The sequence below is a fragment of the Lytechinus pictus genome, chromosome 11 (assembly GCF_037042905.1).
Source record: "Lytechinus pictus isolate F3 Inbred chromosome 11, Lp3.0, whole genome shotgun sequence".
Lineage (NCBI taxonomy): Eukaryota > Metazoa > Echinodermata > Echinoidea > Temnopleuroida > Toxopneustidae > Lytechinus > Lytechinus pictus.
This window is the reverse complement of record NC_087255.1, coordinates 22,565,031-22,591,131: the sequence shown is the minus strand read 5'-3', so window position 1 is coordinate 22,591,131 and position 26,101 is coordinate 22,565,031. Positions and strand designations below refer to the sequence as shown.

The 26,101-nt window shown below is 35.6% G+C and overlaps 1 protein-coding gene across 6 annotated transcripts; it reads left to right on the top strand.

Annotated features, from left to right (window-relative positions):
* The first annotated feature begins 1,698 nt into the window (after window positions 1-1,698).
* LOC129271022 (zinc finger CCCH domain-containing protein 13-like) lies at window positions 1,699-25,391 on the top strand. 6 transcript variants are annotated; one of them, XM_054908372.2, is made up of 10 exons: window positions 1,699-1,858; window positions 3,400-3,574; window positions 7,486-7,657; window positions 7,957-8,776; window positions 9,960-10,023; window positions 11,476-11,601; window positions 15,056-15,112; window positions 19,276-19,448; window positions 23,409-23,507; window positions 23,988-25,239. In XM_054908372.2, exons 1-10 carry the CDS (start codon window positions 1,829-1,831, stop codon window positions 24,171-24,173), a joined length of 1,902 nt encoding a protein of 633 aa, XP_054764347.2. In that variant the 5' UTR covers window positions 1,699-1,828; the 3' UTR covers window positions 24,174-25,239. The 6 variants fall into 6 exon arrangements, with proteins under 6 accessions (XP_054764347.2, XP_063963192.1, XP_054764346.2 ...); XM_064107122.1 differs by having other exon boundaries at window positions 7,168-7,657; XM_054908371.2 differs by having other exon boundaries at window positions 6,745-7,657.
* The last annotated feature ends 710 nt before the right edge of the window (window positions 25,392-26,101 follow it).

Below are 26,101 nucleotides of genomic sequence, written 5' to 3'. Positions count from 1 at the left end.
AATCTAAAGTCCTGACCGTGAACAGTTGCAATCTTGAAAGAAATTTTAGTGGGTTAGCTTCGTGAACTAACGTGGTCCGGAAAAGAATGTTTACATCACAGGACATTCATTTCCCCCAATCGATCACAGATATATGTCAATCCTGAAGTCGGCTTCAAACTCCTGACCACTTTCATTTAGTCTGAAGGCACAGAACCTAATTTGAATTTTGATAAACTTAAGGATTTCAAAGTGGTCTGCAAAGTGCAGACTATTTCTGACAATATTTTGGACTATGGTTTTATTGTCTCACCTGCATAGCAGAGTGAGACTATAGGCGCCGCTTTTCCGACGGCGGCGTCAACACCAAATCTTAACCTGAGGTTAAGTTTTTGAAATGACAGCATAACTTAGAAAGTATATGGACCTAGTTCATGAAACTTGGCCATAAGTTTAATCAAGTATTACTGAACATACTGCCTGAGTTTCATGTCACATGACCAAGGTCAAAGGTCATTTAGGGTCAATGAACTTAGACCATGTTGGGGGAATCAACATCAAAATCTTAACCTAAGGTTAAGTTTTTGAAATGTCATCATAACTTAGAAAATATATGGACCTAGTTCATGAAACTTATACATAAGGTTAATCAAGTATCACTGAACATCCTGCATGAGTTTCACGTCACATGACCAAGGTCAAAGGTCATTTTGGGTCAATGAACTTTGGCCGAATTGGGGGTATCTGTTGAATTACCATCATAACTTTGAAAGTTTATGGATCTGACTCATGAAACTTGGACATAAGACTAATCAAGTATCACTGAACATCCCGTGCGAGTTTCAGGTCACATGATCAAGGTCAAAGGTCATGTAAGGTCAAAGAACTTTGGCCACGTTGGGGGTATTTGTTGAATTGCCATCATATCTCTTTAGGTGGTTTCAAACCTCCTCGATCACAAGAATCCCCGTTAAATTACGAGAACTTTTTTAGGCTGAAAAATACCCATTAATTATTCCTGCATTCACACCGCCCTGAAACATATCCTTTGGGATAAGTTCCTGAAGTTACGAGCATGCGCAGTATGGTCTGATAAGCAAGCAAGGCGCGAGATTCAAAATCACTAGCCCAGCAGCCACCCACGGCGCCGCACCCAACGACACGCTGGGCTAAAAGTTCCCGTAATTTGCTTTCACATCGCCAAAATACCTGCGACCTTGGAAAAATCCCCGCGAAAATTCTCGTAATTTCGCCAAGTACCTACTATTTAGCGGGTATTTTCTTTCGGGGAAATTACGCGTAGTTTGCTTTCACATTACCAAAATACCTGGTATTTTCTGATCGGGGTAAATTTCCCGATCAGAGAATACCTGGAACTGACGAACTTCGAGGCGGTCTGAAACCACCTTATAAGTGTATTGGTCTAGTTCATAACACATGGAAATAAGAGTAACCAAGTATCACTGAACATCTTGTGCGAGTTATAGTAGTTTTCAAAATCAGCACTGCTGCTATATTGAATCACGTGATGCAGGTGAGACGGCCAGAGGCATTCCACTTGTTCTCCTTTCCAACTAACATTTACACTGGTCACTATTGACAAACTGGGGTCTGTGCTGCAAACTCCTGCAAGTGGACTGAGACGGGTTCAAAGTAGATACATTCTTGATCGCCCAGGGCCGGTCCGAGTTCAGGTGGCCCGACTTATTTGGTTTGACATTTTTACATTCTTTTCTACCTGAGGCAGGCCCAGGGCCTATATATTTATCAAGATGATATTACCATTCATAGTTGTTCTGATTTTTTTTTCTTCTTCACTCTGTAGGTGAAGCCCAAGCAGGAACAGGAAATGAAATGCAAGGCTTATTTGCCTCCTGCAGTAAGTATTAAAATCATATTCATCCACAGATTGAAAAAAAATAGTCCTAATTTGGACTGAATCACAATGTTTTAATGAACGCTATGCAAATGGCCGTTAAAAGCATAACTGTTTTCCTATTCTGACAACTGTTTGACCTTATAAAATGGAAAAATAAAACGATCCAAAAAGTTGCTGAAATTTCACATTTCACATTCTTTATGTCCATATTATAGCCCCACATGTAAACTTTTATGGTGATGACCGAGTGTGACAACTAAAATAAGGAAAATGGATGGCCATTTCATGGATGTAAACTTGCAAATTGTGAAATTCTGGCAACTCTTGGTGAAGATTCTTTTTTATTTTTTATTATTTTTTAGTTTTAGTTTTAATGTTATCCTATCCAATTAAACCTATAAACTTTATTCATTTCAATGTTTTTCAAAATAAATGATTTAGGCCAAGTCCCATTTATTTTTTTGAAGTAAATATGATTGAACCAGCAGCCTTATTAGCATCACCTCACACGTAAAGTCCTCAACTACTCAAATCTGGCCAGGTACCTATTAAACCCACCATGCAACAATCTGAGCAATGTAGACTTTGTAAAAGGTCCATTTGAATGATAATGCACCAATTCATTCACTACTCAATACATTCATACAACAATATTTTGTTTTCAAGTAGCAAAACAAGTACTTTTCATGTCAAAATGTTTTAATTTCTTTATAACTATGAAATTAATTATCTGTCCTATTAATAGTTATTTCAAAAGGAAATAATAATTTAGGACATAGAGTCCCCGGATAGAGTCACACTTAAATTTTAGCTGCCTGCACTATAATGCATCCATGCATTGATCAGATCATAAGCTCGAGGCGTGCACTACCGCATATCCATCAATCAGATTACCTGTTAAACACAGGCATGATATTCTCCCGACTAAAATCGGAATTAATAATAATAATTGGATTTATATAGCGCTTTTTCCAGAGGATACAAAGCCAATTCTTTAAGAAAAAAAAATTCAGTTTAATTTTCTAATTTTTTTTTAATACTTATTTATTAATTTATTTTATGTGAAATCCTTTGCCCAAGAACATTCTTATGCTGTTTTTACTGCTTTTTAAAGTCAAATGATAAAACTATCATACAGACTCACCTTGAAATATGACTTTCGATTTCTTTACTATGCAAGAGCTTGTTACCCCGACCGAGCGCCTCAGAAGTCGGTGACTTAGCGACCCTTGGCTATTTTTCAGATTTTTTTTCAGAAGGGAATATCATGCCTCTAAATAACACATATATAAATCACACTCTTTGTGACACACACCCAGGGGAGCGTTTCATGACAGGACTTGTCAGACGTTTTATCCGACAAGTCCCATTTTATCCGACAGTTGCCATAGTAACAGTGCTTCTTAGCCAATCAACATCAAGGAAAGATGTCAGATCTGACAACTTGTCGGATGAAAATGTTGATGAAACACTCCCCTGGACTTCAGAATAAAAGCCATTAGATACAAATTTTTGATTCTTTCTTGTCTTGATCTTATCAGGCATGGCAGCCAGAGATTTTTGTTCTGGAGGACCGGAGTATGCCAGCCTACCAAGCCTACCCCGGGTCTCAACCGGACTATTCCCCCCGTCTTGATGCAACTCAGCCAATCAACGGCATGCCTACCCATTTCCCCCAGGTCGCCAACCACGATAGAATGGCACCAGCGTCTGATGGTGAGTCGGCTCGAGGATTGATGTGATTGGTGATTGGTGCACTGATTGATGATGTATCTCCTGCATGATTTATCATAATTGAGTTTACAATCAATCAATTGGAAATCAAATTTTCATTGGCTGATCATGAATCAAATTATTTCATTCAACAAAGATTTATATTTTTCTTTGTTGGTATGAGGTATTTGTTACAAGGATAATATTTTTCCAGTTTTACAGCCTTTAACTATGATCACTAAATCAATTGTAATTCATGGAGCATTACAAGATATTGATTATTTGATCACTTGCATGCTGGGAGATTAATCATTAATTAAGGGTGTAAAGGGAAGGGATTGTAATGCATACTACCCTACATGCTTCTCTCTCCAAGCAGGCATAGGTAAAGAAAGCAAGATTCATGTAGTTTTAGAAACTGGTCAAGAAAAGCCACAGGACAAGAGAAGTCCAGACTCGACCAAGAAAGTCAAGTCTAAAGGACAAAAGCCTGGTACTGTCAGCAAAGGCCATTCTAGATTAAACAAGAAGGGCGAAGCTAAACCTGCCTTAGGGAACAAGAAATTAGCCGCTGCCAAGGAACCTCAGAGTAAGGCTGCACTAGAGAGAACAAAAAGACTCAAGCAGACCCAGGCAGCTTGGTGTAAGGAAGCCAAACGATCTAAGCTATCAGAGCCAGAGACTAAAGGGAAAGGGACTTTAGCGCCAGTTAGGGACAGAAACAGTAAGGGTAGGAAAGTAGAGGCAAGGCCGAAGAAGGATTTAGGCAGACAGAGTAAGGCATTGAGTGGTAGGAGAATAGACGGAAAGGTGGGCCAGGAATCCTCTAGAACTTTCCAAAGACCACAGGGTAAGGTCATTGAGGTACTACCAGTCATTAAGCCAGATAAACTAAACAGGTTGCATCAAGATAGGACAGTGCAGACATCAGGCAATTATATCGGTAAGGATAGTAGATTAGGATGGGCTAAATATTTAATCAAAAGAGATACCGTATTCAGTTCAAAAGATACTGACAATTTCAGTTAGATCAGTTTTACCTGGACCAAAGAATTACATGTACAAATATTACACACTCTTGTAGTTCATTTCTAAATCATCAAATTTCTTGACGTTTGATTTAGAATTGAATACATATTGGTAACAGTACTATACTTAGTTTATTATACATTAGCTGCTCTTTATAATTACTTAATATTTATCTCTCCCATTTTTGTGGTTGTAAAGTGAGGAGATTACATGTGTGGTTTGGTCCCAACACTGGTAAGCCATGTGCACAAAACAGTGTGAAAAAAAGAGTTTGAGCACATTTACACATACACACACACATATTTGAAGTGGTTTTAATTTACAAGGGATAAAGTTCAAGAGGAGATTTACATACTTCATTAACAAAAAAGAAATCTATGATTGATAATGTTATCTGTTTTAAGTAAACAATACATGTATTTATCAGTATGCATTTAGGATGTCCATTGAATGACTTCATTGTACAAATGTACCTTTGTCTCTCCATGGACCTATCCATGGTCTCTCCAGCAATGAAATTTAACTTGAATGATGAAGAGGACATTTCCATGTTCAAATTCAGGGAAGTTAAAAACAAACCCACAATACTTTTACCTTACACCAAGTTAAGTTGCATTTCATTATTGACATGACAGTAAGTTTAAGTTCTGTTGAGATTTACCTCTATAAATTTAAGAGGAAACAAGTAATCCGAACATTAGGTGTATACTCAGGAGCAGTCAGACTGGTGAAACAACACAGCGCATCCATTGTTGACAATTATCAGTCAAGAACTTTGCTCACTACTAATTTTTATTTTCAATTTCATTGCTTTAATTGCTTTCTCTTTAGGCCTATTCATTTAAAATGTTGGTTTTAATTATGCTTATATTAATATTTTCAAAGGCACTGGTACATAAAAGTGATACTATCTTTATATCTTATTATTACCATATTGCTCATATGCTGAGAGCTAAAATAATTAATTTTTTTTTTGCCATACCACTCCATGTTCACGTACCAGTGTGAGTTGCCCCTCAAAGCATGATGACTATTCTTCAAAAAATATCAAACTATACATAATCTGAAACTTCTGAAGATGGTTGCGTCTAGGAAAAAGTTAATTTATTAACTATTCTGTAATGGTGAATGAAATATGTGAAAGTTTGTGCAATTACTCCAGATCATAATTAATTGCTACATCAACGTCTGACAAAAACTTTTGACAACATTTTGGAAGATGTTGCAAATGTGATTAAAATAGTTTGTTGAAGTCGCTAGTACTGGATAATTTATTCTTGTCTTATATAATGCTTTGGGATTAGGTAGTAATTGCATCATTTTAGTGCCGAGTGTTGATACAAATTTTTAGCTCTCAGCAAAATATATGATAATGATGCATGGATAATGACACTTTTAAATCTATGAAGGGCTTCAAGGGCAATAACATGCAATATATTAAAGCTAACAATCTCCTAATCTCAATAAGTAATCAAATTCTTTATCCCTCTTTGTGATTAAAAGGGTAGTTCTCATTTAACATGGTTGAAGTTTCTCTTATAACCCATTGAGCCCTATTTCAAAGAGAACTTGGCAAGGGTCAATTGATATTGTGCATTATGAAACGAATTCCATTCAATGGGTTAATGAATAAAATTAAAGTTAAGAAATTCTTTTTTTTTTATTTGTCTTCTTGCATGCTTGCACTTTGCTAGATTTGCATGATGCTTCATTATTTCTTCATTGTCTTGCTTGTAAATTGGCATGTTCATGTTATCACATTACAGTATACACAAGTGTTGGTACACTTTGTTGGAGGGGAGTTTTAGATATTTTTGTTTAAGTATACCCTTTTACAAACAAAAATGTGAGATCCCCATATATTCTTTGATTAAATACAAATATATAATGTCAAAATTATGATCTGAATTCAGAGGAGGTGACAACGAAAAACAAAATTGTCAAAGTTATCGAGGGGGGGGGGGGAGATCAATAGGTGCTGTCACAAAATATTCAGTCCATTTTGCTATTTATTTCACAAGTACACTGTATGCTGTGTTTTTGTACAATTATTACGTGCATGCTTCATGTATTTGTTATTTCTTGTGCATGCTGTTGCTTTTACTTTTGTTTTGTTTCTGTTGCGATTTTGTATATCACGGCAGGTATGATTATTCCATCATCACAACACATCACCCACTCTACATTGGTACCAGGGGACTCTCCCACAATGCATCCCACTTCCTTCCCAGGTCAAAGGTTACCCACCCATCATACCAACCCCTCACATCCCCAGCAATCCCATCCTAACCCGAACGTTAACCTGACTAAAGGTTCTTTAGATTCTGCTCAACAGTCTAGTAGCAATTATCCTGTAGCTGTTCATCCTGATAGAAGGACTGACAATCATAACACAGCTGCTCACCAATCCCCTAACAACTCCGCTACTTCAAACGCAGTTCAATCTTTACCCCTTAGAGCTAATCAAACGTATGATGTTCTTGTAGTCAAGTCCCAAACTGGGTCTCATCCACACAAAACAACCATCAAGAACTCTAAATCATCCCATCCCATCTCATCTCACACAGCCGATCCAACTAACGCCCAATCAATTTCCGATGACGATACTAACCAAGTTGCCGATGTTGCAAGCCCCACTAACAAACGCACCACTAACAATGCATCTCATGGGGAGGATGTCGATCAAGACTCCCCGCCTGCAACCACTGGTCTCCAACACCACACTAACAACCACCGGCACCGCCACCATCACCACAACAACAGCAGCAACATTCACCAGTCTGGCTCCCGTAGACTGTCTCGTAACAATCCTAACAGTGTGTCGTTCCTTGCACCCCTGAGTGCCACGCCACCTGATATGCCAACCTCTGACACCCTATCCCCAGGTCAAAGTCCCATGGTGCAGCAGCAGCAGCAGGGGTACAAGGGTGACCCTCTGCAGAACATGATGGGAGCGCCTGGGAAATCCGGTCGCCCTGATGCATACACCAACAACACTAACGAGGACTCTGGGATAGCAGAGCCAACACCCGACGACGATGATCCAGACTATCTAAGGTAGAACTGTTAACCATCTAAAATAAAATTCTATTTATATTTCTTTTATTTTGATAGAAAATTATGATTATCCATCATATCCATTACTTAATAATAAGATAAAACTCTGCTTGCTATGTTCCGAACACTTTTGTATGAAATATCCATTGAGTTTCTTGCTAAAGACGGTACTGTTTGCTGGATTTGTCGACAATCTTATTTTGAATTTATAGCATACTTGCACTTTCTAGATGGACATATATCCTAGACTAAAAGGGGCATAATTCAATTCAATATTTTTCTTTTTTTTGATATTTCAGAAGGAAATCTGACATCGATGATCAATACTACAACCAAATCAACTCTGACCAACAATCCAGAAGTAGATGGGAACAATCAGATAGCTATGAAGAGAAGGAGATAGAGAAGGAAAGGCAGAGAATAGCAGAGATCCAGGAAAGAGAAGAAGAAAGGAAGGAGGAGGAGAGGCTGGAAAGAGAAAGAAGAGAAGTGGATCGGCAGTTAGAGGAAGAAAGACGAGAAGAAGAAAGGAGAAGAGAGGAAGAAAGAATAGAAGAACAAAGGCAAAGAGAGGAAGAGAGAAGAGAAGATGAAAGAAAACAGGAGCACAGAAGACAGGAGGAGATGAAGAAACAGAGGCTGCGGGAGATGGAAAAACAAAGACAGAAGGAGATGGAGGAGCAAAGAAAAGAAGAAGAGAGGATGAGAGAAGAAATGGAAAGGAGAAAAGAAGCTGAGAGACAGTTTGAAGAGGAAAGACGGGGGAGCATCACAGAGAGGGAGAGAATGGAAGCTCTCAATGGTGCCACGGACAAAGGCGAGGATGGTTACGATGATGCTGCCATCGCCATGGAAACCAACCAATCCCTGGATAGCCGAGGGCATATCCTGGACGATGAACACATTAGGAGACAAGCGGAACATGAGTTACGAGACTACGAACCCCAGTCAACGTGGGATGAGGATGGAGCGGGTGGCGGGGAGGTGGGCCACCTCCCGCATCCAGGTCGGGGGAGCAGACGAAGGGAGGATACGGAGATGGAGATGGCCTCACAGCAAGCTGTACAGGACGGGATCAAAAGGGTGCATCTCACACCGGAGATTCACCGGAAAGCAAAGGTACGTCCTTTAAACGTCTCTTACCTCTCATATCATTGGTTGCCATGGTAACAGATTTGACACATTAACACCTAGACATTGTACAACACCTGTTGTTTCTATGTAAAGTACAATTTTGCACTTGATTTTGTCTACATGTGAAAGCTATAAAAGCACACAGCAGACATGAAGTGAAACTATAAATTGTGGTTGTAGATTGCTTGTTGACTATTTCATTAAAGAGAGGGCATGGCAAGTTACCGGTAATTGGTGAGTAGATAAGCTTAATGACTGATTTGGCACATTTGTTGTTGCCTGACTTGTGTAAATTGTAGTTTGTTTGTACTTCATTGCAGAATTTATATAGTTCCAGAGTTATTAAAAAACCCAGAAATATTGATCTTTGTTATTTTATGATACCCATAATGTTACCATAAAATTTTATGATCTAAGATATGTCAGAATATGAAAAAAAATCTAGGAAAGAGCATTTATGGAATCTTTGGACATGGCTTCCTTCCCTCCTATTTTGTTCCCTAAACATTCCCTTACATGTAGTTCTTGTGAGTTTATTTGTACTGAGAAAGAGTGCATTTTAAGCATCTGACATCTTATTATGTGCGTTAGATATTTATTGCTGCAACTTATTTCATTATAAGGGAGACATATTATTCACACATGTATGAAATAATGAAAAAATTATGATTTATGTAATAACATAAGAAAACAGAAAGTGGGGATGTGACATCATCAGCCCACCTAATGAATATTCATGACGACTGTTTACACAAAATATTGCTAAACTTTATACTTCAATAACTTTATTATTTGTTATCCGATTTTGATGAAATTTTCGGCATTTTGCTCAGTGAATTCTACTCTATGTATTAAGATATAAATATTTTCAGCCCGGACCATCCCTTTAACATGAAAGCAGGGAAAATTGCCTTGATCATCAACAAGCAAAAATGAAATGACACAGAGAAGGTGTATTAATTGATGAAAACATGTTTTTCACAAAATATATTTATTCAATGAAAAATTACCGGTCTTTACTCATTTGTAAAATGTCACTAGAAGAGATGTTTTGCCCCTTGATATTCTATGTGGTCATATAGTCATGCATGCTTGATATGCCTTAAATGAAACACCACCTCTCCAGTTTGTAAATATGAATTGTCTATTTTGTTTTTGTTTATCTTAGGTTGGGAAGATAAGGAAGAGCAGTATAACAGACGAAGAAGAGGTTTATGAAACAGATCCAGAAAGTAAGTTGATATACCATTTCTTTATAGGATAACACAATTTTGTGAGTTGAGTCTTCATATTGACAGGACTCATGATTTATAGGTGTGTGTGTGGGGGGGATGTTTTCTGTAATCTGACAGACCCAAGTAATTCCTTCTCATTTTTAAGATTCATTCAAAAAAAAAAAAAAAAAAAAAATGTGTGTCACTTTTTACCATTTTGTTTTCAAACAAAAAGCACAGTAAAACATTGGCTTGAAGCAAATATGAGCCAGCCTTGTATAACACCTCCTCAAGACCTCAACTACCCAAATCTGACCAGGTTCTTGACCCATTTTTTGAGAAAAATGTAGTTTTGTAATATAGGCCCTCTTGATTGATCACATACTAATTCACTACTCAATGATGCAATAATTATGTAACCAAGAGGCAAAACAAGTACTTTCACTTTAAACTATTTTAAGTTTCTATGCAAATAAATTAAATGTGTTCTCTGTATTGTTAATAGTTATCTCAAAAGGTATATTTTAAGACTAGTTTTCAATAACCATGGAACTACTAGGACCACACACAGTGTTTGTCAGTCATCTCCCACTTAAAATATTATGAATGCAGACGAGGACACTCGTGACCGTCTGACCCTCGATTTCCAATTCATGTGCATCATGCGAGCCCATGACACAACATACAAGGAGTTTCCACTGCACTCTCAAGAAAAAATAGACTCCACATAGGAGCTTTCTGTACATGTACCTACAAAATAATAATAACCGTTTGGCACTAATTTTGTTCTTTTATGGTTAACAAACTTTTTTTTTTTGGAGGGGGCTTCATTGAATGTAAATTTCATTGCTCTACATTCATTGAATTCTTAACTTTTTGTTATTCTTGATGTTAGTAAAAAGAACATACGATAGTAATTGAATATCTATATATTTTAGGTGTCATAAAAACAAATAACAGGTAAGTACAGTTATCATACATTTATATTTCATGTAAATGACAGTATGATAATTGAGTAATTTCTTGATGTATTATTTCTATTTTCAATCATCTTGACAGTTTTGCCACATGAGGAATCGGGTATAGAATCCATTTGAATATTTACCTGCTAAATATGCATGCTTGCGATGGCTGGTTGAATGAATTGTTTTTTACATAGAATGTGAATGATTTCTTGACTTTCATTTATTTTTTGTATTCTGTATCATGATGTGGCTGTTTAATTCATTGAGTTATCATTTACAGCGAGACTATACATTCAAGCTCTTTGTTGAAAGCCATTAGTGTTCTATTTATCTTGCTCATTTGTTGTTATTTTGATTTTACTTATAAGATTATACCAATGCTTATTTTACTTTTGTTTCCTGTGCTTTCCAACACATACTGTATCCTTAAAGTTCATATTTTGTTTCTTAAAAATCAGAATCATTTTAATATTTGCTTTTTCCATTCTCTGTATCATTCCTGTAGTGGCTAATTTATTGGAACAACTTCGAATAGCACGGCAAGAGAGATTAAAGAAAGAGAAAGAGCGAGAGAATCTGATTAAACGGGCCAAGGAACTTCAGTCTAAAACACACGAAAGGAGAAATAGATGTGAGTACATGTACTTTGTGAATTTTATCTCTTGTGTAATTGTTCACATTTTGCCGTAGTAGTATATGACAGATGATGTTTCTGTGACACTGTATACATATGAGAATATATCAGAAATTTGCAGCCTAATGTTTTGATAATTTTATACATTATATCTGTCATATATTGGTCCTAATAGATCAATGAATTTCTGTCTTACGTGTATGTTTATGTGCTTTGTATAAAATTTCTGAAAAGGCACTCTGTAAATGTAGGACATTATTATTACTACACCTTACTGTGCATAACAGCTTGTTAGTATTGTGTTCGTTATTTAGTACAAAATGATCATATTTTTTTCTCATGATTTATCTGCAACAATCCAAAACAATCCTGAAGCCTATAGTTTATTTGTCTCTGCAAGACTTGTCGACCTGCTTCTTGCTTTCTAGGTGTCTTGCTTGGTTATTAATTATTCATAAGTTTGGAATCTCTTTAGTTGAAAAAAGTGTTATGGAAGACATAACTGAACAAAATAAGGCCATTTACATCTACAGTGTAGAAAACCATTTCTAGTGTATTTTGCACAAAAAACCCTTTTTTCGGGCAATGAAAATCATGGAATATTTATTCAAAGCTCAAAAATTCATCAAATATGGTATTTCCAAGGAGAAGTACCTTGGTATAATTTCAGTTTTCCTCTCACTTTATTTGCATTCTGTCAAATCACCTGCTCAAGATTTCACTACTTTATTCCTAGCGCCCTTCATGCTTCCTTCTTGGTATTCACTTTTAATTATGGTCAATAGCCTCTTACTCTGCAATGGCTTGCAATTGAAAAATAAAAGCAGGAGAGAAACAATCTGAAAATATCCCAGAATGCACCAACTGATCAACGCACCTGCCAGCTATTGATGGCTGCTTTATTCTTTGAAAAAAAATGAAATACTTGATTTTGCACTGATTGCGGTAATGTCATGGGGCAACATTTTCTATCACCCTAGGAATCATTGATTGGTAGTTGAGATGATAGATACCATTTGCTTCTTTTAATATGTAAAGTTTGGGCTATTTGCCAGCTGTACATGTGTTACACTATCAAAATATACTGCCTAGGATGCTGTCGTAGAGGCTTCCATTTTCGGCAAATGGGTGGAGAAGGGTCACGTCTTTCTGGAACGTTGCTGTCTGAATTGACACTTGCGTCAGGGCTATTCTGTGATATCCTCGACACCCTCTCTAGGAAGCTAGGAAAACACTTGTCTTTCGATTGCATGGGTCTGAATGGAAGTTCCTTTCAATCGCTTTATTGATTGATCAGCGACATTCTTGCTGTCTTTGTGCGCTATTATTGATCAGGCATTATGATGCAGACATGATGGAGGTGTATGCAATCAACCGCATAACAAACCACCTATTCCTCGGTTTCCTACTGGGGACGGTTCTTGCAGTCACTTTGGCAGCTCGGAAACGATCAAGATGATGCGTTTTTATATGACGTTATGAAGATATGGACACCTGCTGTGCCTATTATGAAAAGCAATTTATGCTAGAATAGAGATTGGAAGAGTATGCTACTGTTTCTATCTTTTCAGGGTTCAATCGTTAGTTTCTCTCCTCTTATCCTCTGAGCTGCACTCTAAAAGCAACCTTGTACATTTTCAATTTTCTTTTGAACATAATTTAAGTTATCAAAGAACTGCTTGAATTATAAAAAAGGCAAGTCATAGAGATTGTCTATGCCAGTTTTTAACAAACTTTAAAAGAGTTGTGCATCCTTGTCAAATTATGATCAAATACTTAAAGCTGATTCCAAATAAACTGGAAATCTTCCAAGACGAAGCACAAACTCCGCAACTTGTACCATTTCGCCTCCATCTGGTGGCATCCTTCCTTCTCCTCCCCTTCCTTGTAGGGCACCAAACAAAACACTCCCGGGCCGATTGTTCCAGTGTCCCTGCTATTGATTCTGCGGCCTATTGTCTAGACCACATTGATTGGCCTGTACAAACACTATGAGATTTGACAAGGTTACCCCTCTTGTAAAACGCTCAACTCTTTAATGACTTACAGAGAGATCGTTGTTTGTCAATAGCTTCCAACATGAATGATACAGTATTATGAAGCATTTTTTCTTGAATGAGGCGCTTTTGAGTTATTGTGAACCCATGAAAGATCTTCTCACTTGAGATGTTATTGAGAGTATTTAAGCTGAAAGTGAAATAGATTGATTTGCATTCATTTTATTTTCTTGAGAATGGAGAGGCAACTGAAAGTTAATTCGTAATATGAGTATTTTCCCCCCTCTTCTTTTCCTCTCCCCCCTCTTTGTCTCTCATATGTTCCTATTAAATTATTCAGCACATGTTTTTCTCTTGCTGAAGTAGAAAATAGAACACTTTTATTATGCCTGCGGCCACCCAGCTAGTAATATGGTTGCAAACACATTGTCAAAAATTGAAATAATAGTGTCAGCACATCAGTGCTAGATTGCTTTGAATTAGTAATCTTCACTGGCATGAATTGCTGTAACTAAACTTCAAACAAAATTTATTATTTGGAATTGAATGTTCCCGGAAATTACTTGTCAAAAATACAAAAGCAATCATTTTTTATTGGATCACCCATCTGTTAAAATTTTTACTCACTATACAGTGTGTCCCACAAAAAAAGGAAACCAGTTTTCAGAGAAAGATTTCACAATTATTAAATATGTTTTTTACTATAAATTTGATACTCATGGCAAGAGTAGAATCTCATCTCTAATTTGAAACCAAGAGCTTAGCAAATTGCTCATGCATGGTACATTACAAACAATAAATATTGAGACAGATCAGAAACGATATGCACAGAAACTCACGTGTGAATCTGAATTCACTCTCATTCCAGCGATCACTGAGAGAATCCTAACAAAGTATACAAAAGAAATGCTAATGAGCCAATCGTTGAATAAGCACGGTCGTCGTATCACGAACCAATCTTGTCCAATTTGTCTGCACAACCTGGTTTTGTCTTTAAAATTTCAAACTCGTCTTGCTCATTAATGTGTGAAGTTTTCGTCTAATTTTTTTGCCTTTGAAGTGAAAAGACATGAGAATCACGGTTTCCTTTTTCTGGGACGCACTGTATATAAATGGAGTTGGATTTAAAATTCAATGTATTTTTTCAATTATTTGTCTTAGTTATTATTGTATTTGTGTGTATATATGTCAATTTATGAATTCAGCTATTTATTGCTTGCATTTTTTCGTAGAAAAGGCTTGAATGTTCTCAAAGCAGTCAAATTCACGGGTCAACAAATTTAATCAAATAAATAGCATTGTCGTACTTGTATCGCAGTAAAATCACCCGATTCTTCCCCCTATTGTGCTTATCTATGGAGTTCAATCGACTTTTGTGTATGTCTACATTGTAGTAGATTTATTTCTATAATTGTTTTGCACTCGCTTTATTATTTTTCACGTATTTGTTTTAGCTTTATATGAATCAAAACCACGATCAAATAGTAACACGCCAGATCTAGCTACTCATCGTAAGTCCTCTGAAATGTTTTTTCTTTCTTTTTTTGCTGCTCTCCACCTTTGTGTCATCTAATCATGTTACAGGGGTATTGCAAGAAAATTACAATTAATTGCAAGTAAAATTTAGGTTCAAAAGTCAATTGTAAGTCTGTAGTTCATTGCCAATTTGTGATCAGTGTCTGATCTGCTTCTTATAACAGGAAATATGAATTGATTTTAATACTGTAGGTAAATCAATCTATCATTTACCTAAATTTTTGGAATTATTTTTTTATATTTAGATTTAATTCAATTATGTTTATTATAAAATTGAATATGCAGCATGAAAGCTGAAATTTACAGAAAACACATGAAATTGATTTGGGGTACATTCATTTTTATAATAATCATCGAATAGTGACATTATGAAAGTACATTTAGAATTCAATTTATTAAAAACATGAACAACAACAAGATTATGATAATGCATACTCTGTATCAAACATCTGAAATGTAATGTAAAGCGTAAATTGATCTCTTTTAATTGATTACAAATTAATTTTCTTGCAATACCCCTAGTCATGCAGTAGTTTTAGACATGTATATTATTTTCTGCATTTCTGCATTTCCATTTCACCATTTACTGTATATATACATATTCTGTCCAGTATAATTTAACTTCTTTACCTGTACTAATGAAGATGTAGTGCTGGTACATGTTTATGCTGTGCAATTAAAACTGACTTTTGTCCTTGTCATGAGAACCTTTTCTTTTCTTTATTTTCATATAGTGCAATAAATATGTACTGTATTACTCTCTTTTATTAATATTTTCATGTTTGCAAATGTTTTTATATATTAAGCAGCTCTACAAATACATACATGTACATGTACATACTGATGTGTTTAAAGGCGATCGCACACCTTACGATTGGTCGGCGACCCAATTTCAGAATAAAATGTTGTAGAATTTGATGCTAATATTGAGACTTGAAATATCTTACTGTGTAATGCCCGAAATCATCGTACGAATACCTATGTTCAAATCTGTGACTATGCTATCATCCTTCTTAGAATAAAAGCGAATTTAATATCTAGTCATAATGACGTCATAGCAGTCCTACGATTGGCTATGATTTGAAACTAATTTGGCTTTTACTCCAAAATAAAGGTTTGCAATCTTTCAAAATGATTATATTAGTATTCTTTCAATTAATTTTAACCTAAAATGAAATGATATGTTCCATTCACATTTTCAGAAAATGAGCTAAGTGCGATTTGTTCCAAAATTGGATCGCGAACAGTCGTAAGGTGTGCAATGGCCTTAACATATATGTGTACCTACAGTCTTTCCTTTCAAGAGATGAGGCCAATATTCACAAATTTATCCCAGATCCCCAGGGGGCCACTTACATGTACATTGACGAGTGGATACCATGCGCTACCCAAAAAACACATAAAAAGGATGTCTTTTTCAAGATAAAGCATGTTACATACGTAACGTAATAAGGGTGTCAAAAACACTAAAATAATGAAAAAATAGTATCTATTTCGCGAGGAAAGATATGTGTTTAGGGTCAAATTTGCGAGGGTAAAAAGACTAAAATTTTCTTTTAAGGATTTAGTTTTTGTCCCAACAGTCAACACCACGTGTTTAGAGTCCGATTTGCGCGAGGTGGGGCCGTACTAAACCCAATAATGTAGGTAAAGGTTAAACCGACGTCCGTGACATATAACAATTAAAATATCGCGATTACTTGCTAAGGGTATCGTTTTGTTTCCAATACTTGATAAGGGTTGGGTTTCACACGCCAATAAGGGGTGCATTTTCAGAATATGGAAAATACTTGTTTAGGGTGCTTTTCGAGACCCCATGGTCGCGCATGGTATCCACTCGTCAATGGAAGTGCCCCCCACCCCGGCCCAGATCTTGACTCTTGTCATGAAACTTCATGTAGGAAGTGTTCCTCTATCAGAATACTTCCCTTTGCATCCCATAATGCAATAGGTATCCCAATCATGTTCCCATGAATATACTTTCTAATCCAATCCAACAGACATTTGATATACCGGTAAAAATGCCTTTTCCTTTTGGTTACTGCACACCTTGCTGAACATACTGTACAAAATAATGTGAAATTTTTTAATGATTTAATACAGTCTTCCTTAACTTTAAATCAGAGAACCTAACAAATGAGATTAAAAAACTTTTCTAGTCAGTAGGTCTATGTATATTGTTATACATGTACCGTAACCAAATGAAAATGAATTGTGTAATAAGGAAGATGGGGTCAATAGAATAATTGTCATCCTTGCAATTTAATTCAATTCACAAAGAGCTAAGCAATCATAATTATCAAAGATTCAAAGAAATCAGTTCCCTTAATACTACATGCTATCTCATTTGAGCAAACCTTAGAGAGGAAAAAAAAGAGGAAGGGAAGAATAGGGGAGGGAAAACAAACTGTGTTGGCATGTCAATATGTACATAACTTAATCTCCATAGGCAACCTGATTAAACACTTGCCTATCATCCTTTGTTATAGCTGTGGACATTTTGTGAGCCTTGGAACAGCAAGATAAAACAAATTTTGCTAGATTTGGAAATTGAGATTAATTAGTGGTATCGCATTTTCAAACTCAAAAAGGTAGAATTGAAGCTCATCAATCAATCAATCAACTCAGTACGCTATTTTATCATCTAGTCTAGCTGATTGACAATTTAATACCCATAAATGTATTGCTCCTGTACAATTGTATCAATTTGAGAGGCTTCATTGTATTCCAAATACATTGCATGAATTTTGATAAAATAATATTATTTTGAGACCTATTTTCTTTTGCTGCATAGGATATTTACAAAAAATACTTTAACAAATAAAAACATGTAAATATCCTGCTCTGGCGATTCATTTTATTTTATTTTCCTTTCCTTTAATTGTTAAAATGGAAGAAATGGGTTTAATATATTCATGATACAATGAATGGTAAGATCTAATAATTCTGATTATAGTGAACATCAGTTTATTCAAGTATGTGATCCTGTATGTTATGTATGTATTTCTTCAGTAATTAGTTTGCTGTGTGAGTTTAACTATTAACCATTGAACTGTGATGAAATTACTTTAAATGAAACTCAAATGTAGACCTTGTACACTCAAATATAGTATCTTGTGATTTTAAATCTATACTGAATATTTGTGTAAAATTCACAATTTTATAAAGATATCACAAATTTGATTATGTAATGAACAAGATATCAAAATTTTGAGAATGTAATGAAATCAATACTAATGTGCTATTTTTATCTAACATTCCTTTTGTCCTTCTAACAATATATACTTGTATCATTGTTTTTCCATGTATTATATTGAATGTGTTTCAATTTAAAAGAAAATACAGATTTTTTTCTCAATCTTATAAAAAAATGTTCACTCCCAGTGGAAACTGTGAATTCTATTTTCATTATTGAGCCTCATTCCATTTTGTACCAAAAATTGATCCTAAAACTTCATGTTTTCCCCATGTTTTCCCCACTTTTCAGAGTCTTTAATATAGTGCTTAATAATCAGTGTCAAGTTATTCACCTGGAAAATGAAGATACATTTTCTAAAGTCATCTCATATTCTTTCATTATTACTCATGATATATTTGAATTTTAGCATATTACCGAGATCAGTAAAACTTGTAACAACCCCTTTTTTACCTTTTGTCCTGGTATCTATCAATAATGAAACTTTATTCATTTTGCCTAGAGAGTTTGTTATTGAAAGTCTATGCATCTTGATATACACAAGTATTTACATGTAGGGAAAAGGGCTGGAAATGTAAGGAGGGGCCAAAAAAAATTAGGATGGAAAGAGAAATATCAAGAAATGATTTGAAATTTATATATGTTATAAAGGAAAAGTACAGTACATGGTTTGTGCTGGTACCATCATAAATAAAAGATGTATTGCACATAAAAAAGAAAGAAATATAACCTAATTTTATTGAGAAATAGGACAATTAATTCTGATAAAATCATAAATAATAAGAAAATTATACTGACTGATAAAAATTCAACAGAAATCTAGTGACCAGGATAATGATTTATAGATTGTAAAGCACGTAGAGATGTCATTTCGATTCAAGCACATTATGAGAAAGCGGAATATTTTTATAATCATCATTTTGTCTTATTAACTTCTTGAAGCTCGTGACTATTGGAAGAAGAGATATTTTGACGAGAAGAGGAAGACAAAAGATTTAGAGAGAGATGTTAATGATGTGAGGAGCCAAGTTGATATGATGCATAATAAACTACTCAGTCATCTGCAAGGGAAGAAAAAGGGGGCTACATCAGTCAAAGGTCCTCCATCAAAAAAGGTAGGATTCTCTTAAATTTTGATTTCAATTTTTCTTTATGTTGTAAATATGCATGTCGCTATGTTTTGAGTCCATTTTTTATGCAAATTAATTTACATGTACATTGGACTAATTAAAAAGTGTGCATTCATTAATGTAAATACCATTTGAAAAGAAAAATGAAACATGTAGGCCTATACATCAAGAATTTACAGGAGAGCTAGAGGGCCTCTATGAAATAGAGACTAATGCCCAAATTCACGTATGTAGTTCTTAGTCCTTGGTTTAAATGAATAGCTTATTCAGATTTCATGTTTGATTTCTTATGATTCTATAGCATTGGACTGAGAAAGGATGAAATAGTGAATGCATGATTTTGTCTTATTGTGCTAAATCTATATTTGTTACTAGGGTTCAAATCCATTGTTTATGTAAACTAGTTGACATAAACACTGAACTTGTGTAAAACTGTGCACTCATTGATGTTCAATACATAGCAACAGGTGTATTTAGCTGCCATGATCCCCCCCCCCAAAAAAAAAAAAAAAAAAAAAACATCAACACTGACTGCATTTTTGTCTCACCTGCATAGCAGAGTGAGACTATAGGCGCCGCTTTTCCGACGGCGGCGGCGGCGGCGGCGTCAACACCAAATCTTAACCTGAGGTTAAGTTTTTGAAATGACAGCATAACTTAGAAAGTATATGGACCTAGTTCATGAAACTTGGCCATAAGGTTAATCAAGTATTACTGAACATCCTGCCTGAGTTTCATGTCACATGACCAAGGTCAAAGGTCATTTAGGGTCAATGAACTTAGACCATGTTGGGGGAATCAACATCAAAATCTTAACCTAAGGTTAAGTTTTTGAAATTTCATCATAACTTAGAAAATATATGGACCTAGTTCATGAAACTTATACATAAGGTTAATCAAGTATCACTGAACATCCTGCTTGAGTTTCACATCACATGACCAAGGTCAAAGGTCATTTAGGGTCAATGAACTTTGGCCGAATTGGGGGTATCTGTTGAATTACCATCATAACTTTGAAAGTTTATGGATCTGATTCATGAAACTTGGACATAATAGTAATCAAGTATTACTGAACATCCTGTGCAAGTTTCAGGTCACATGATCAAGGTCAAAGGTCATTTAGGGTCAATGAACTTTGGCCAAATTGGGGTATTTGTTGAATTACAGCCATAAATTTGAAAGTGTGTTGGTCTAGTTCATAAAACTTGGACATAATAGTAATCAAGTATTACTGAACATCCTGTGCGAGTTTCAGGTCACATGATCAAGGTCAAAGGTCATGTAAGGTCAAAGAACTTTGGCCACGTTGGGGGTATTTGTTGAATTGCCATCATATCTCTATAAGTGTATTGGTCTAGTTCATAAAACGTGGAAATAAGAGTAACCAAGTATCACTGAACATCTTGTGCGAGTTATAGTAGTTTTCAAAATCAGCACTGCTGCTATATTGAATCGCGTGATGCAGGTGAGACGGCCAGAGGCATTCCACTTGTTTCTCTCCATCTCTAGTCTGGCTGGGCCTGCCGATATTGTTTTGCCCAGGGCTCCCTTCCTCCTTTGGACCTTGTTAAAAATCTAGGAGGATAAGGCATGGACCCTTTGCCAGAGCCCTGGTGATTTTCATCGGCCCTGTCCTGGCTGTTCAGAGAGCTTCTTCATTAGTAGTCCATCCTCGACTGAGGAGGCCAGGATTTTGTTGCCCAAATCCTGGCTGGGAGCTTTTCCCATTGGTTTGACATACCTAACTCGCTTGTGTTGTTAGCTTTTTCAGAATATCACTATGGCGTAGGACGCACAAATGACGGTGGGCCCATGTGGTTGCTGTGCTCAAAGAATTTGTGTATAAATATTCTTTCAGCTTAGTTCATGAATGAACTAACATAATCCGTAGATACATTGAATTATCTCATAAATCATAAAATCAGGTTATGGTACATTTTTCTGACTCTTTAGTTATCCTATGTAATGTTATTAAAAAGAGATCCTCTTAATACAATTCACGTAAAGGTAAAGTCGACCCAAACTTAAGTTGATTTGAATAAGATTTGAATAGGATTACAAAAATAAGATGTACAAATATGGACAAACATAATATGTCATGTGGGGGGAATCAACATCAAAATCAAAACCTACCCTCAAGTTTTTTTAACTGTCATCATAACTTAGAGAAAGTATATGGAGCTAGTTCACAAAACTTGGACAAAATAGTAATCAAGTATCACAGAATATTCCTTGCAAGTGTCAGATCACATAAAATCAAGTTGTATTTTTCTGACTCTTTAGTTATCCTTTATAAGATAATATAGCGACGCTCTACAATTCACTTAAAGGTAAAGTCTATCCAAACAAAAGTTGATTTGAATAAATGGATTGAATAAAAACAGAAATAAGGTGAATATATAGGATTACAAAAATAAGATATACAAAATATGGACAAACAAAATATGGCATGTTGGGGGAGTCAACATCAAAGTCATAGCCTAAGCTCAAGTTTTTGAAATGTCATTATAACTTAGAAAGTATATGGAGCAAGTCCATAAAGCTTGGACATAAGAGTAATCAAGTATCACTGAACATTCGATGCAAGTTTCAGGTCACATAAAATCAGGTTATATTTTTTCAGACTCTTTAGTTATCCTATATAATATAAAAAAGAGACGCTCTTAATACAATTCACTTAAAGGTAAAGTCGACCCAAACTTAAATTGATTTGAATAATTGGATTGAATGAAAGCAAAAGTAAGGTAATTATATAGGATTACAAAAACAAGATATACAAACAAAATATCATGTTATGTTGGGGGAATCAACATCAAAATCTTAACCTAAAGTTAAGTTTTTGAAATGTCATCATAACTTAGAAAGTATATAGAGCTAGTTCACAAAACTTGGACAAAATAGTAATCAAGTATCACTGAACATTCCATGCAAGTTTCAGGTCACATAAAATCAAGTTGTATTTTTCTGACTCTTTAGTTATCCTATATAATATGATATAATATAGAGATGCTCGCTCTACAATTCATTTAAAGGTAAAGTCTACCTAAACAAAAGTTGATTTGAATAAATGGATTGAATAAAAACGAAAATAAGGTGAATATATAGGATTACAAAAATAAGATATACAAATATTGACAAACAAAATATGTCATGTGGGGGGAATCAACATTGAAATCTTAACCTCAGCTCAAGTTTTCGAAATGTCATCATAACTTAAAAAGTATTTTACTTTGGCCTATTTGGGGGTAATTGTTGAATTGTTGAATTGCCATCTTAACTTTGAAAGTTTATGGATAAGATTAATGAAATGTGGACATAGGGGTAATCAAATATCATTGGATCAAGTTCCTAAAACTTGGACATAAGAGTAATCAAGTATCACCGAACATTCCATGCAAGTGTCACATCACATGACTAAGGTCAAAGGTCATTTAAAGTCAATAAACTTTGGTCTATTGAGAGGTAATTGTTGAATTGCCATCTTAACTTTGAAAGTTTATGTATAAAGTTAATGAAATGTGGACATAGGGGTAATCAAATATCATTGCTTGTCTTGGACAAGACTTGGGTCACTCGATCAAGGTAAAATGTCATTTAGGGTCAATAAATATCATACGAATGGTGTTTTTGTGAATAATTATTTTATAGTCGTTTTCAAAGGCACTGCTGCTATATTAAATTGCGTAATGCAGGTGAGACCATCAGAGAAGATCCACTTGTTGTTTTTAATATTACCCTTTGAAACCATATTGTGGAAAACACATAGTGGAATAAACAACAGCATTGGTGTAAATTCTGCATAGCCAGTAGCTATAGGCACTAGGCAACATTTCAAATTTGCATGAGATAAATAGATGATGAATTAATGACATTAAAGCAGATCAGAGTAAAAATAATGAATATTTAATATCTAATTTGGATTTTGTAATTGTGTGTCTCTTTCAGAATGACCATAAGATCAATATCTTGAAGATGCAGCATGAGTTGGATGAAATCCGAAGAAAGGTTGACAACTCTAGGATGAATCTCACAAGAGAAGTGAAGGTAAAGATGAGAAGGGTGATGAAGAAGATGAAGATGTTGATGGTGATGATGATGATGATAATAATAATATAGGTATATTTACCCAAGGAAGCCGCTTCAGTTCTGGAAACTGTTCTCCCAGCGGGCCCTGCTATTATTATTACCCCGGCTTTAGCTGGGCTGCCTAGGCACTCAAAGCATTAATGATAATGACTAAGATAATGATGGTGGTGATTATGGTGATGGTGATGATGATGATGGTAGTGATGATGATGATGATGGTAGTGATGATGATGGTGATGATGGTGATGATGATGATGGTGAAGATGATGATGGTGATGATGATGATAATGACGGAAGATGATGATGGTGTTGATGATGATGATGATGATGATGGAAGGTGATGATTATGATAATGATTGTAATGATGTTGATGATGTTGCTGAAAATGAGTACAATGGTGATGACTATGACAATTGTATACCATTGTTTCTCTTACAGATCCGCAATCAAGCTGAGGAGGAGGTCAGAGGACTAAAGAGCGAGGTCACGCAACGAAAGATCAACATGACCTTGATCAGGAACCAGAAACTAGCGGCCCTTAAGACAGCCGACAACAAACTACTCGCCAAGACACCTATACCAGCCCTAGGACAAGGACCATTGTCCTTCTCTGCCAAGCGATGAGGGACTGATGAATCCAACTAGAAAGATTTACAAAGATACATCTCGAAGACTGTCTAGGACACCTAAAGTAGGTAGTATAGGCATGGTTGGTGTCAAGGCTGGGAATTTCGAGTCATGAGGCCGCTGGAGCAAACCTCCCATAGACTCGGTACACATGATTCGGCCCGAGATCAAGGCCAAGGCCGGCAAAACGTGACCCTGAGGCCAGCCTTGATTCCATCCTTGGTATTAGGCACATGTAGGTAGATCATATCCATGTTCGGAAGCTGATGGTGTAGTCGTTCTCATTCTGTTCTTCCAAGTCAGTGGATCCCCGGTTCAAATCCCTGTCCATTTGTTTGGTCCCTTTCTGGGAGAAATTCATCAACACTGCTGCACTCAACCCAGGCATAACTATTTGGTACCTTATTTCTTGAATGTATGAAGTGCTGAAGCAATGTCCTTTGTATTTCATTATTCATGGGATGATATGATCCAAGAACACAAGGGGACTCCATTGGTCTAAGACACTGGCCTGAGTAATCCAGAGGTAGTGGGTTCAAATTGTTCCTGGCCCAGCTATGAATTTTCTTCACAGAAGCCATTTGTAACACAGCGTTTCAAACTTTTTTTCAAAATGGTAGTTTGACTATAGGTTGTCAAATATGACATATACTAGTATTCCTTATATATATATTACTATGCTTGGGGTCCATGCTTTTAGAGAAAATTTGAATATCTTTATCTTTCTTTACATTTAGCTACTCACAGTTAGACTCCTGATTAAACCAGTCTAACTTTGTATGTTATTGTTAATATTGACTTGTGAGAAGATTTGCTCCACGTTTGGCTACCCATAGTTGCACCACTGATTTAAAAGATGGCCAAACATTACTTTACCTTTGTCTATTTTTTCACACTTGGCTATCCATAGTTCGACCAATGACCATTCATAATAATAATAATAATAATAATTTAAGATTTGTATAGCACACATATCTGTCAATGACACTCAAGGCGCACAATCAACTACTTATACAATACAGAAAATGAAATTAATAAATACACAGAAATTGAACAAATTGACAAAAAAAATACACAATCAGTTAAAGACCATTGTTTAAACATGATGTAAATCAGTGGTCCCAACTATGGGAAGTCATGTGTGAAATAAACCCAAATGGTTCATGAGTGTAAAAACACTTCTACAGCATGCTTGGCTATCCATAGTTAGACCAGTGACCATAAGCCTGTTCACGGTTGTAAACTGCGCACGAGCAGAAGAAGGTCATTTGAGATAAACCATGAAGGTGCTTTCAAATTCACTGACATAGGCATTTGTGATTTGATGATTTCAAAATATTCATTTTATCACATCCAAGCTGAAGAGTAATAAATAGAGCCTCATAATCACTGGTATTTGACAGTAGCCTAAACAATAGTCAAATGTGCCAAAGGCAGACAATAAAACAGATTTCCAAACTTTATCCCTGATGTACTATTCTAGTCACCTGGTCTATACAATGCCTTTTGTTCTTAGAATTTGAATACTCTACCGGTAAAACTTAAGCAACATAGATCTACATTTGAAAATGATAGTGCTTAATCCTAATGAAAAATCACACAAAGGTCATTTGAGAAAAGTTGATCATGAGCTAACCGTGAACTGGCTTATTGTTTCAGCATGTTTTAAATCGGTGGTTCAACTATGAGAAGCCATGTGAGATGAAAATATTTTTACAACCCATGTTCACCATGGTTCACCAGTGTAAAAACACAGCTACAGTATGCATATCAGTAAAATGCACTTTTATTATGATTGCGCATGTGAAATGTAAGTGAATAAATTCATTTTTGTATTTTCAGAGATGGCAAAATATATTTTTATATGTTTTGAACCAAATGAATAAAAACAATATATAGATTTTCATCACAATTTTTTGTTTAAA